General features: G+C 40.6%; 1 protein-coding gene across 1 annotated transcript in view; it reads left to right on the top strand.

Annotated features, from left to right (window-relative positions):
• The window catches only part of LOC106519035 (nuclear receptor coactivator 3), a gene marked incomplete at its 5' end in the record, with an annotated part of 21,424 nt that extends 10,028 nt beyond the window's left edge, over positions 1-11,396 (top strand). Inside the window, 10 exon segments of the mRNA XM_014010524.1 lie at positions 677-835; positions 937-1,164; positions 4,203-4,308; positions 4,401-4,572; positions 4,912-5,238; positions 5,500-5,598; positions 5,945-6,182; positions 6,370-6,547; positions 6,647-6,839; positions 8,073-11,396. Coding sequence (XP_013865978.1) covers positions 677-835; positions 937-1,164; positions 4,203-4,308; positions 4,401-4,572; positions 4,912-5,238; positions 5,500-5,598; positions 5,945-6,182; positions 6,370-6,547; positions 6,647-6,839; positions 8,073-8,084 — 1,712 coding nt within the window. The 3' untranslated portion in view covers positions 8,085-11,396.
• Between the last annotated feature and the right edge of the window lie 636 nt (positions 11,397-12,032).

Below are 12,032 nucleotides of genomic sequence, written 5' to 3'. Positions count from 1 at the left end.
AAAATATATATTTTTTAAATTTACAAATCTAAATAGCCTACAGTATTTTTACAGTCTTTATTTTACAGTTAAAACATATGTTTATTAAATAAAGTCTAATGTTACAACTAATCATGGATCCCTTTAAATGACCTTGAGAAGTAATGAGAGTTACACTCTGGTAGGATTTTGTAACTTCCTTTGTGATAATGGTAAAATATAATAATTGCACAGAAGCTGCATCTGTTACCACTGGATGATTGTTTTTGAGTGAATTCAGGAGTCAAACTGACTCAGCTGAGTCTTTTTAAGTTTCTGAGGACATCTGTTTAAGGTTTGACAACATTTTATACTCATCCATAGAGAAAACAGATGAAAAATAAAAAGGGCTTGTGATCAGTCTCACTGGGATATTACTGATTGGGCTTAAGTCTTTTTATTATAGGAGGCAACATTTGCTGGTAGAAGCTATTTAAAAGTGCACCAAGGCTCTTATGAATACTGTGACGCAAAAAAAATTCATTACTTCTCTGTATGTAAATAAATGATTTATAAAACCACAATATTCAAACAGGTGTGTAATTTTATTCACACAGCTAAAATTGGAACCCTACYCAGTATGTTTAGCACTGACAGGTATATATATTTAGTGTGAGACAGAAATAAAAAAATGGTTTTAAATATTTGTTTTGTTTAGGGAGTCCGGTCATGGGTCCAGGAGGTCGAGGGTCCTTCCAGAGGGCCCTATCTATGGATGGGAAGCCTCCTGTTGGGCCTGGAGGAGCAGCTAGACGCCCTGCTCTCGTCAAACAGGAGAACGTGATGGGTGGCTCAGACAGTTGCCCGGGAAGCATGGGTGTGTGTTCGTGTGCGCAGTTTCTCTCATTGTGCAGCTACCTCTCCTCTCCTCCCTGTTTCAGGGTCTGATCTCCCCGATTTCTGTTTCGGTGTTACCAGGCCCAATGAATAGAAGCATGGTTCCGCAGAGGTCTCCCATGGGGGGTTCCGGAGATTGGGGCAAGCCCCGCTCCAGTGCCAGCCCCATGGGTTCAGCGGGACACCCGTCCATGATGCGCTCCAGCATGGAGTACAACAATGGGAAGATGATGTCCGGACCAATGGTCAGCCGCTCCAACAGCGTACCAGGCACCAGGTCCATGCTGCAGCAGCAGCTCATGGATATGGGTACGCTCATGTGTCGATTGTGTTTGTAGGAGGAGTGCTGATGCAGCTACGTGCAGAGAAGCTCCATAATCCAGAGAGAAAAGACTGTCTAGTGCTTTAAAGGGATCCACGATTAGTTGTAACGTTAGACTTTATTTGACATACATTTATTTTAATTGTAAAATAAAGACTGTAAAAATACTGTAGATTGTTTAGTTTAGTAAATTTTTAAAAATATATTTTAACTCGGACAGAGCTGTTTTATTTTCACACAAAGCATTCTGGGTAAATGATGACGTGGATAGGTCCTCGGTGTGAGCGAGCTATATCCACCCTGAAGGTTAATCTTGGACAATATCTGATCGACTCTTTTAAATGAAACCAGAGAGCGTTGACAGAGAGGAGAAGGTAGAAATGACTCAGCRTGTAACTGAAAATATAGATGGAGGACAACAGAGCTGCTTCATGGAAGAAGAACCTCAGTTTAGCTTGTTAGCCTTTGCGCTAGCGCCGACGCTATATTGCCTTATATGTATTAGATCAGCGCTAGCGCGACAAACAAGCTAAACTGAGGTCCTCCATCCATATTTTCAGTTGCAGCTGAGTCATTTTTGTGTTCCCCTCTCTGTCATGTGGATGGAGGACCTCAGTGATGAGAGGAGAATGTGTAGCGCTGAGCTAATACATATATATGGTGATAGCATCGGGGCTAACGCTAAATCTATCAGGCTAAGCTGAGGTTCTTCTTCCATGAAGCAGCTCTGTTGTCCTCCATCRATATTTTCAGTTACAGGCTGAGWCATTTCTACCTTCTCCTCTCTGTCAACGCTCTCTGGTTTCATTTAAAAGAGTCGATCATCAGATATTGTCCAAGATTAACCTTCAGGGTGGATATAGCTCACTAGCGCTAGCAGCTTTGCACCAAGGACTTATCCATGTCATCATTTACCCAGAATGCTTTGCGTGTAAATAAAATGGCCCCGTCCGTGTAATATATTTTTAAGCATTTAGTTTAAAAATTATAATTAATTTATAATTCAGATACGAACAAAATTCACGAGTGGTCCAGACCTGTCACGAGCAGTCAGTCTGCTGTTATCAGACGGGTTTTCCTCCCTAATAACTTTATATTTCGTTATTTAGAAAATATTTCAAGTTGAAAATAAATCACACTCCATAATTATGTTGACAGTAGGTTGAACTGGAATTAGATTTTAATGACAAATTGATTAGATTAAGTTAAATTGTCTTTTAATGCTGTTGTATAACACTACAATATTAATATGAAGATCTCAAACTAAAAAACAACTTAAATTATGCATTAATTGAAGTTTGGAGACGTTTTAAAATGCGTCTTTTCAGAGCTGCATCTGTCACTTGTGACCGCAGGGACGGGGGAGATGGCCAGGCGGCGGGAGGGGTGGGGGTAGCGGTGCGCAACCACCCTTCTTATGAATAAATGTAAACACAGTAACACAGTTGTTTACACTTAAATTAAAAAATATTTGACCAAAGAAAAACCGGAGCTGGACTAGAGAGAGATGAATATGATTTAGATTTTTATTTCTGTGACTGTACGACCAACAGGAGACATGACATTAACAGCACATTTCATTCCTTTAAGCAGCTCAATTTCAGATGACGCTGCTAAAGAGAACAGATTTTTTTCTCGATCTCGGTGAGCAGGACTACAATGTCCGAACTCGTAAAGTTCTTCATTTTTACTTTGCAATGTCATTTATGAATGGACACTTCCTTGTATCTGAGGCAGGAAACATAGCCTTAAATGGTGTTTTTGGGGTGGTAATTATGCTAATCTCCTCTCACGTGCACGAGCAGCTGGATAGAACAGGTGAAATTTACGCAGCTCATTTACACACGTTTCCTGAAGATAGAAGAGTTTGTTGAATCTGACGTGACATGTTCGTACGAACCCTTTGTACGAACAAAAGTAAGAGAAATTCAGGATAAGAATACGAACATGTTCTTGCATGAGGCCCATTGTTTATCAAATAAAGTCGAATGTTACATCTAATCAGGGATCCCTTTAAAGGTCTGCAGTCAGACTCAGTGGCTGTGTCCAAATTCAGGGGCTGCGTCCTTCCAAGGCCGATTACATCACAGTAATGCGACAAAGGCTGTTCAAATTCGAAGGCTCCTCCAACTGCGACCCACAAATATGTCCTCCTTTTCCTCAGACTTGAGGGACGGGTCCAGTAGATCCTTCTCAGCCCACCCTATCCAAAGATAGGGGGCTAACCAGGAGATTTTTTATCTTGTAATGGTGGACGAAGCAAGAGAAAGGAGTTCAGTTTTAAATAATAATGTAGCGGTACAAAAATTTAAATTTAGAAGTGTTTGTGTTGTTAGGATTTGTCATAAACGTTTTTTAATATATTCTTGTCAGAAATCATCATAAACTAGCTCGTACGGCGGGTCCCTTATTTCTAAAAGAGCAGGATTATTTGTGCAGATGAAGATAAATATACATCTACATATACGTTATTTTTCTTAATTTTATGATACTTCGACTTTACTATTTAAAAAAATGGATATTTTAAATCCATATTCAGCTCTTTGTTGATATAAGAATACCAAATATATCACATTTTCACCTTTTTAATTAAATTTGTTTGCTCCTATTTTAGTATTTTTTAACAATTTAGTTGGTTAAAAACAAGTTACAGTTGAGCCAAAAGACACAAAGATTTTGTTCAAAATAAAACTAATATTCAATTTAAAGATAATGAGCACATTAATTCAGTATGAAAATATTTGTTCTAATTAGGTTCATTTCCATAAGATGCATCAGTAACTACAGCTCAAAACTAAAGTATAAAAAGACAATAATCTAATATAGACTGATGTTTGACCTAAAGGTTGTTTTATATTTATTAGTTTAGTGGAGTTTTTTTTTATTTTGTTGCTTTTAGTTTAGTAAAAAGTATTTTTTATATATTCAGTATTTAGCTTTTAAATGCTGTTTCAAAGAAATAAAAACTGAAGGTTGCTGTTTGTTCTCATTGATGAAAGGAACTTTTTTGTTGTTGATGGTTCAGGTGGTTCTGCTGATGGTGGGATGGGTATGAGCCCCTTCAGCCAGCAGGGTCAGCCCAGTCAGTCCCCCTCCTGGCTGGAGAACATGATGAGCATGGAGGGCAGCAGGTCAGTGCAGCCTTTATTATAGTTTTCTTTCAGCTGTTAGAAGCTGACCTGATGGAAGTCATTGAGGATGTGCGTGTCTGTGTGTGTTGTAGACGGCAGTTTGGCAACCCCTTGGATGACCTTCTGGTGGCCCCCACTAGCAGTGAAGGTCAGAGTGATGAGCGGGCCCTTCTGGACCAGCTGGATTCGCTGCTGAATAACGCAGATGGCATCGCTTTGGAGGAGATAGACCGAGCTCTTGGCATCCCAGACCTCGTCAGCCAGGTAAGAATGCTTTAAAACCTAAACCAGACACACCCGTGAGCGTGTACGTTAGAAGCATCTAAAAGTGTGGGGAAAGAATAGTTAGCATCTCGTGACTCACAGTTGAGCACTGGATTTATCTTTGATATTTCAGACATGAGTCACTGTGTTCAGTCTGTCCTCTCTCTGAAGTGAGATAGATGAGCCGAGAGGGATCCTTCTGTGCTGCTTAGAAAAAGACAATTACTGAGGCAACCAGACGGAAATGAATCAATTAAACTGAGAAGTTTGACTAATGTCTTCTTTTTTTGGACATTTTGTCTTATTTTTTATTTTTTATTTTTGTTCTGTCTGTTGCAGACCCAGGGGGCGGAGCAGCAGCTGGAGCATTTCCCCGGCCAGGACCCGTCCATGCTGCTTGACCAAAAACCCCTGTACGGTCAGGGCTATCCCGGACCGCCCTCCATGCCTATGCAGTCTGGCTATGGAGGAAACCCCATGCAGGGTCAGGGCCAGCAGGGTGGGTTCGGACCCATGCTTTCACCAATGGGCCAAGGTGGGAACTTCCCTGGCATGGGTGGAATGGGGGGCATGGGGCATCCACGGGCCAACATGATGAGACCCAGGATGATGAGCACTAACAAGCCCATGAGGCTGCAACTGCAGCAGAGGCTGCAAGGACAACAGGTAACAACACAGGATACACCAGGGGATGCTGTTGCACCCTCGGCACCCTTGATTCCCACAGCCTTGAACAATATGTTGCTTTTTTTAACATATAAACAAAAAATAAAAAAGATTCTGGGATTTTCTGGTTTTCTCATACACAGTTTTATAGTCCAGTCAGAATGCTACCTGTTCTATTAATGAGACAAAAAATGTGCCATTTATTAGATGATATTATTGTAGCATTTGTTGTCTTGTTAAATGTTTTTTTTTCTCCCACAGTTTATGAATCAGACGCGACAGGGCATGGCCATGAAGATGGAAAACGCTGGTGGAAACCTTAACATGAGGCCCAACATGCAGCCTGGCATGGGAGGACAGGTAAATGACCCAAAATACTAGAAAAAGTTAATAAAGTAAAGATTTTTTAAAGGTTTGATTCTATATTATTATTTATATTAGATGCAACGTTAATATTTCCAAGCAGGTAGCAATCTACCGACATTTTTGAAAATTTGAAATTACAGTATTTTAAATACATATTCAACCGATAAGCCCTCACTAATGTTATTGTTGCACTGTTGTGTTTCAGTGTACTTGACTAGAGTAACTGAGTCAAAACGATAAACGTCACAGTGGACTGCATCTAACTAACCATATTTTGTGTGAAAGAGAAGATAATTGCGCCCAACAGCATTTTCTATAATAACGTGTCTGTTCGGTGCAGCCGGGTTTCCTAAGCGCTCCGATGATGGCCCAGCGCAGAGACGTGGTCACCATGCAGATGAGGCGGCAGCGTATGATGATGCTGATGCAGCAGCAGCAACAGGCAGCGGCAGCAGCTGCCGCGGGAGGATTCAGCCCCCCGCCCAACGTCACGGCTCCCGGCGGCATGGACGGTCACATGGGAGGGCCGAACATGGGCCAGCCGGGACCCCAGCAGTTTGGCTACGGCGGCAACTACGGTGGGTCCACTGAGCCGGTCGGTCGCAGGAGCACCACTGCGCCCTCTGGTGGTGGGGCTAAGCAGTGCAGAGTTCTAGTTTCATATCTGTCATGTTAAAAAAAAAGTCTGTCAGTGTTTTTATGTATTTTTTGTTTCATTTAAGAAAACAGCGAGCTGATGCTTGTGATTTTTTTTTTTGTCAGCAGGAATGGGCCAGCAGGGAGACCCCTCTTTTGGTCCGTCAGGTGGCAGTCCTCCTAATGCCATGATGCCAAACCGCATGGGGCCTCAAAACCCCATGATTCAACAGCACCCACAAGGCGGCCCCATGTACCAGGGTGCTGACATGAAAGGCTGGTCACAGGGAGGCATGGGACGCAACAGGTACAACACAATAACTCCATCAGAGAGAAGGGAGACAAACATCTTCTTCTGTTCTCCCCTGCAGTTTAACTCCTCTTGTCTGTCACTCTTCCTCATTAGTTCGTACCCTCAGCAGCAGTTTGGTCCGCAGGCGCCTCTGGGGCAGCAGCAGTTTGGGCAGCAGGGGAATCCGGGGCAGTATGGAGGCATGATGATGAATGGGGGCATGCCGACCGGTGGAGGAGGGGCTCACATGGGCCAGATGGGGATGAACCCAATGGTTATGGGACGCATGTCTATGGGGCCCGATCAGGTACGTGCAGAGAACAAAAGATTATGAGTTCTCTTCAGAAATAGCATTTCCCTGTCTGTATCTACATATTTACGTAAATGAATTTTAGCAGTTGTTGTCCAAAGGGGTACCACAGGGCTCTTTTTTCGGTCCTCTATTAAATAAAAGTTTATTATTTCTGTTTATGCTATAATTTAACTTATAAAGTATATTATTTATATTTTCGTATGCTTTCTTAATACATTTTGTATCTGTTGTGTTGCTGTTTTGTAATTATCCACCACCATGAAGGAGGGCCATCGTGTTTTTTGTCTTTCAGCTAAATATCTCATGAACCAAAGAACATATTTTAATGAAACTCTCAGAAGATAAGTATTGGATGAACATCTATAACTGGTTAAAATTTAGAGTCAAGCTGTTTCAGGATTCAGCAATAGTGACGTGTCATGCTCAAAGTTAGTGAATTAGAAAAGCCAACTCACATCAAGTGAGAGCCAGCTCCTCAGTTTTATTTATTTTTTCCTTTTGCTGACCTTACAGCCAATCACAAGTCAGGATTTGGGATCATATGTGACCCATTACATTGAAACAAGGATTAAGTCTAAAAGTTTTATGTGGCGAAATAGGTATTGTTTTGATTAAAACGCTTGCAAAAATTACATTTTGTCAAAATATAACAAATAAATGTGTTATCAATGTATTATTTCAATGAACTGTCTGAAATGTTATCCCAAAAATTTTTTGAAGCATTTTTTTGAGCAGTAGCAACCAAAAACTTGATTTTGAGGAAAAACGCCTTAAAATGTTAAGATTTTCACTGTGAGCTTTCAAAGCATTTGTTTCTTTCCAGCTGGGAAATCTCAGTAGTCAAATACTATTTGAGGTTTCCTTTTTCAAATGACATAAAAAAAAAATCCTCATTAAAATTACATAAAATTAGGATTTAGACCAAATATTTATGTATTATTGTAACCAACAAGACAAATTAAATAATATCTCTGGATCTACTAATGATATCAGGATGATCTAAGTATCAAAATGTAGCCTTTAAAGCCAGGAATCTGAATAAATGATTATGTCATTTTGAACACATTTGACTTAATCCTCATTTCGATGTGATGGGTCACATATTAAAACAGACAGATGTGACAGTTAGGTGGTGCATCTGTGCAAATGTGCAAAGCTGTTAAAAGTTTTCTCAACCTCTCTCTCTTTCTCACCATCTTTTTTTTCTTTTTCCTCCTGTTGATTTAGAAATACTGCTGAACGACACGACAGAAGCTTTTGCCTCACTGTGATCTCCACCCAGAGGTGGGAGACGGCTGCGGCGCTGGAGCGGGTGGAGTAAACCAGGCGTGTTATGTTTCTGTGTGCAGAGCTACATTCCCACCAGACGAGGGAGCGAGCCTCCCTCTGGACTCAGCCTGTCTGTCTGGCAGCCTGAGGAAAAAAAAACAGACGGACCGTCACATGTCGAAAATCCAACAAACGGTTTTCATTTTAAACACACACAGATGATACCTCTCATGGATTCTACTTTAATCTTTCTCTCTTCTCGAGCAGTGTGTGTGTTTATGCCTGTGTATACAAACACACACCTCTTTCGTTGGACCAAACGGTGAAGTCGGATCACATGGAAACGTCCTCTTCTTTTGTCGAATGTACCATGAAGCTGTATTCAGACGTAACAAATGTGGATTCTGAACTTTCCATCCGCCGTCTCACCGCCGCTCCTGGAGGATCATCCCCGCCCCGTAAATCCGGCTCCAGCTTGACGAGCCATCCGATTGTGACGCTCGTGTGAATGTCGTGAAGTTACAGCACATTGTTTTTGTCCTCCAGGATGCCTCTGACCATGACTGAATCACTCGTTGGCTGGTTGCACTTTAAGGAAAAGCCAACGTCAAAAGGATTGTGGCAATGTAGAGGCCTTTTTACGTGAGAATTAATGCATAACAGCAGACTTTTACTGTTTGTTTTTGGGTTTCTCTTTGCGTGTTCTTCAAGTTTTCCTCTCCGAGAAGAGATTCGTTTGACTTTGTCGGTCTTTGTTCCACAGCGGGAAAAAAGCAGGAAACTCAGATTTTATCCAGTCTGTTCTTTTATAATGGCAAGAAAATAACTGGTGTTTAAAAAGGGATAGACTGTTTTTTTTTTGTGATGTTCTGTCAGATGGTAAACAATAGTTCTTAGCAGTGACATCAATCATAGAGCACAGAGTATGACTGATATAACATCCCCCTGAAAAAAAATGAGCAGACTATCCCTTTAAAATCAGTATTTCACCAGATTTACCAAGTGATTGTTGTAGCACTCAAGATGGAATTCAAAATCAAGACGTTTAGGTTACCGTGCACAATTTCCAGAGGTAACCCAAATTGCTGGTTCGCTCCCACCAAATTTTACTATCGAGGGTCCGCCAGGTCCCTCCACAGACAACCACACGGGTGTGTGCGCCTTTTGGTCATTCGATTTGTGCTTTAAAAACCAATGTTGAAAAATGAAAAATGGATGGTTATTCTATTTTAATTTTCTACTCCAAAAAATGGGAAAACGGTTCATCTTTTTAATTTCCATCAGATTGGACGTTTACCACCGTCATCAGGGCATCTCAACGCTGTCCTGTGGAGCCTGCTGTGGCTCCAGGAAACAGAGTCACATTTGAATCATCTGGAATGGACAGACTATCAGTTTTCAAGGGAAAACTAGCGAGATTATATGTTTCATTAGTAAGAGACTTCTTCAGTCTGAGAGTTTCAGGCAAAATTCAGGCTTTTGAGCCCTGCCTCCATGTGACTGATACTCACATCACATGGCTACTAACTAGCTAGTTCAAACTGTTTCCTGGAGCTTTTAGCACATGAAGCCTTTCTCTAAGAGCTCATTATGATGTTCTGGGTGAGTCACAGCAGGTTCTAACGCCTTGACGATGATTTCGGTGTGAAAAAAATAAGACAAACAGTTTTTCCGTTTTTGGAGTACAAAATGAAAACAGAATAAGCATCTTTTTTTTTAGTTTTTCAATATCTGTTTTTAAAAAGAAAACTGAATGACCAAACCCAAAACGTGCGCAGAAATAAACAACATATGAGATTAAATAAACACAAAAACAAGAGAAAATGTTTGATTTTAATGCTTCTAGTTGAGCAATAACCCTTCCTCCTGTGTTTCCTCTGTGGACAGAGCTGAAGAGACTCGAAGCGATGGTACTGCAGTATTACACCTGATGTCTTGTTCTTTTCCTTGTCTGTTAATAGAAATTGTAAATACGCTTCAAATGTACTATATATAAATATATATATTTGCTTTTGTAGGTCATATACCGTTTTTTGCACAGATTGTAAGGCTTGATATTTAAAAGTGTAATTTTCTTATCCTGTCATAGGTTCGCTTTTATTTTCAATACTTTGAACCATCGGTCAGGAGGAGATCTCCTCTTTTGTAAGCCGTTTGTGTAGATTTTCTTTTATACTGCCACTCCCCGCCTCCTCGCAGTCAGAACGCACTTTTTTTTGTAACCTTAAAATCATAATCCTCTTATTTTCCTAGGAAGTAGTTTTAAAGTATACAGGTGCTAGTGGGTTCTAATCTCCTCTTTTTAAATGTTTTTTTACAAAAAAAATACAAAAAAAGAAAAAAACACGCCTATACAGACAGATTGTGTTCTTCTTCTACGAGTCCAGATGTCTTACCAGTACGTGAGGTTTATTATTTCCTGAATTTGGCCTCTTGCTTCCATTTGTTCGTGAGGTTTTGAGTGTTTGGTTATTTAATTGTTCAGTCCGTGCGATTTTTTTAAACCTGTTTTTTTCCAGGTGTTTCATTTTAAGAGGCTACATGAGATTGTTTTTAAATCCGCCAGTTATTCGACAGCTGCTTCTTGGTGTTTTGTTTGAGTTTCCTTTTTGTTTTAACTGTATTACCTGTGAAGCTTGTGTTGGGGAAAAAAAATCTACCTTGTGCTCAATCCAAAGATTTTTGTTTGTCATTCTGCAGTGCTTAGAAACAGTTCAGTAGATCGTGCTGAAGTTGTTGTCTGCTTTGACTGTTGCACATAACCTGTATTATACATGGAGCAAACCTTTAACTCCATATACAGTATTCTATCCTCATCTGTATGAAGTAGAGTAGAGAGGTGTCGGGTTCTGCTGAGCTGTTTTGAAATCTTTGTGTTTTTATTTTTGATGTTTTGTTTCTTTCTTTCTGTAGATCTGATGGCCAGTTGATTTTTGTGGTGCTGTTCTTTCGCAGGAGAATGTTCTTGTACGGAGGTTTTATGTCTCAGAAGTAAAGCTTGGGGGTTTGTTTTCAACTCCTCCTCCCCCCCGGTGTCAGTGAAGAATATGAAATTACAGATATTTTGGGGGGAAAAAATAGGGGGGTGGGAAAGGTATGTATGTTTTCTTTAAAGGAAGGTAACTCGTCTTTGCTCAGACTCAAAAACACATGTAGGGAATTATGCGGTCATGATGTAAAAAACGAAAACAAAACAAAAAAAATACAAGATGATTCTTTTTTTTCTTATCTTGTTTCTTGATGTTAATATTGATGTAAATACAAATTTATATTTAAACATTACAATGCCTCTGTGTGTTTTTGCTCATAAAATGTGATTATGTTCACTTCACATGTTGATACCCTTTACACACACAGAAACACACATTTCTTCCGTTTTTCTCTGTTTGTTGCCCTGAAAAGTCTTTATTACAGCATTTAAATTGGATCTGAAGATTCAAGGAATCATCTTCTGCTGCAGAAGTTAGTTTGAGAAGGCAGCAGCTCCAGGAGGGTAAACCAGACATCCCTTTCCCCAGCAAAGTTCTCCCAATGCCTCCTGAGAGTTCCTGATGCATTCCCAGACCCTACAGGCTATATAATCCCTCTCACTAGTTCTGGATCTGATCTGGTGCTTCTTCACAGTTGGACATTTGAAAAACTCCAAAAAAGAGATGTGCAGGAGGCATCCTAATCAACCTCAACTGACTTTTTCACTGCGAAGGAGCAGTGGCTCCCGAGATCCTCACCCAGAAGGCTGAGCTCGGCCACCCCTACAGGGATCTTGAATTGAGTCTTTGCCTCAGGTGGAGGTGTTCAAGTGTCTGGGCATCTTCAGATGGATGGACGATTGGAAACTGGCGTATATCGTAAGCCCACCCACACAGACCAATATTTGCGTTTTGACTCCCACCACCCACTGGAACACAAGTTAGGAGT

This window comes from Austrofundulus limnaeus, unplaced genomic scaffold (assembly GCF_001266775.1).
Source record: "Austrofundulus limnaeus strain Quisiro unplaced genomic scaffold, Austrofundulus_limnaeus-1.0 Scaffold70, whole genome shotgun sequence".
Taxonomy (NCBI): Eukaryota; Metazoa; Chordata; class Actinopteri; order Cyprinodontiformes; family Rivulidae; genus Austrofundulus; species Austrofundulus limnaeus.
Note: the sequence above shows the minus strand (reverse complement) of the source record. Positions and strands in the feature narration are given on the sequence as shown.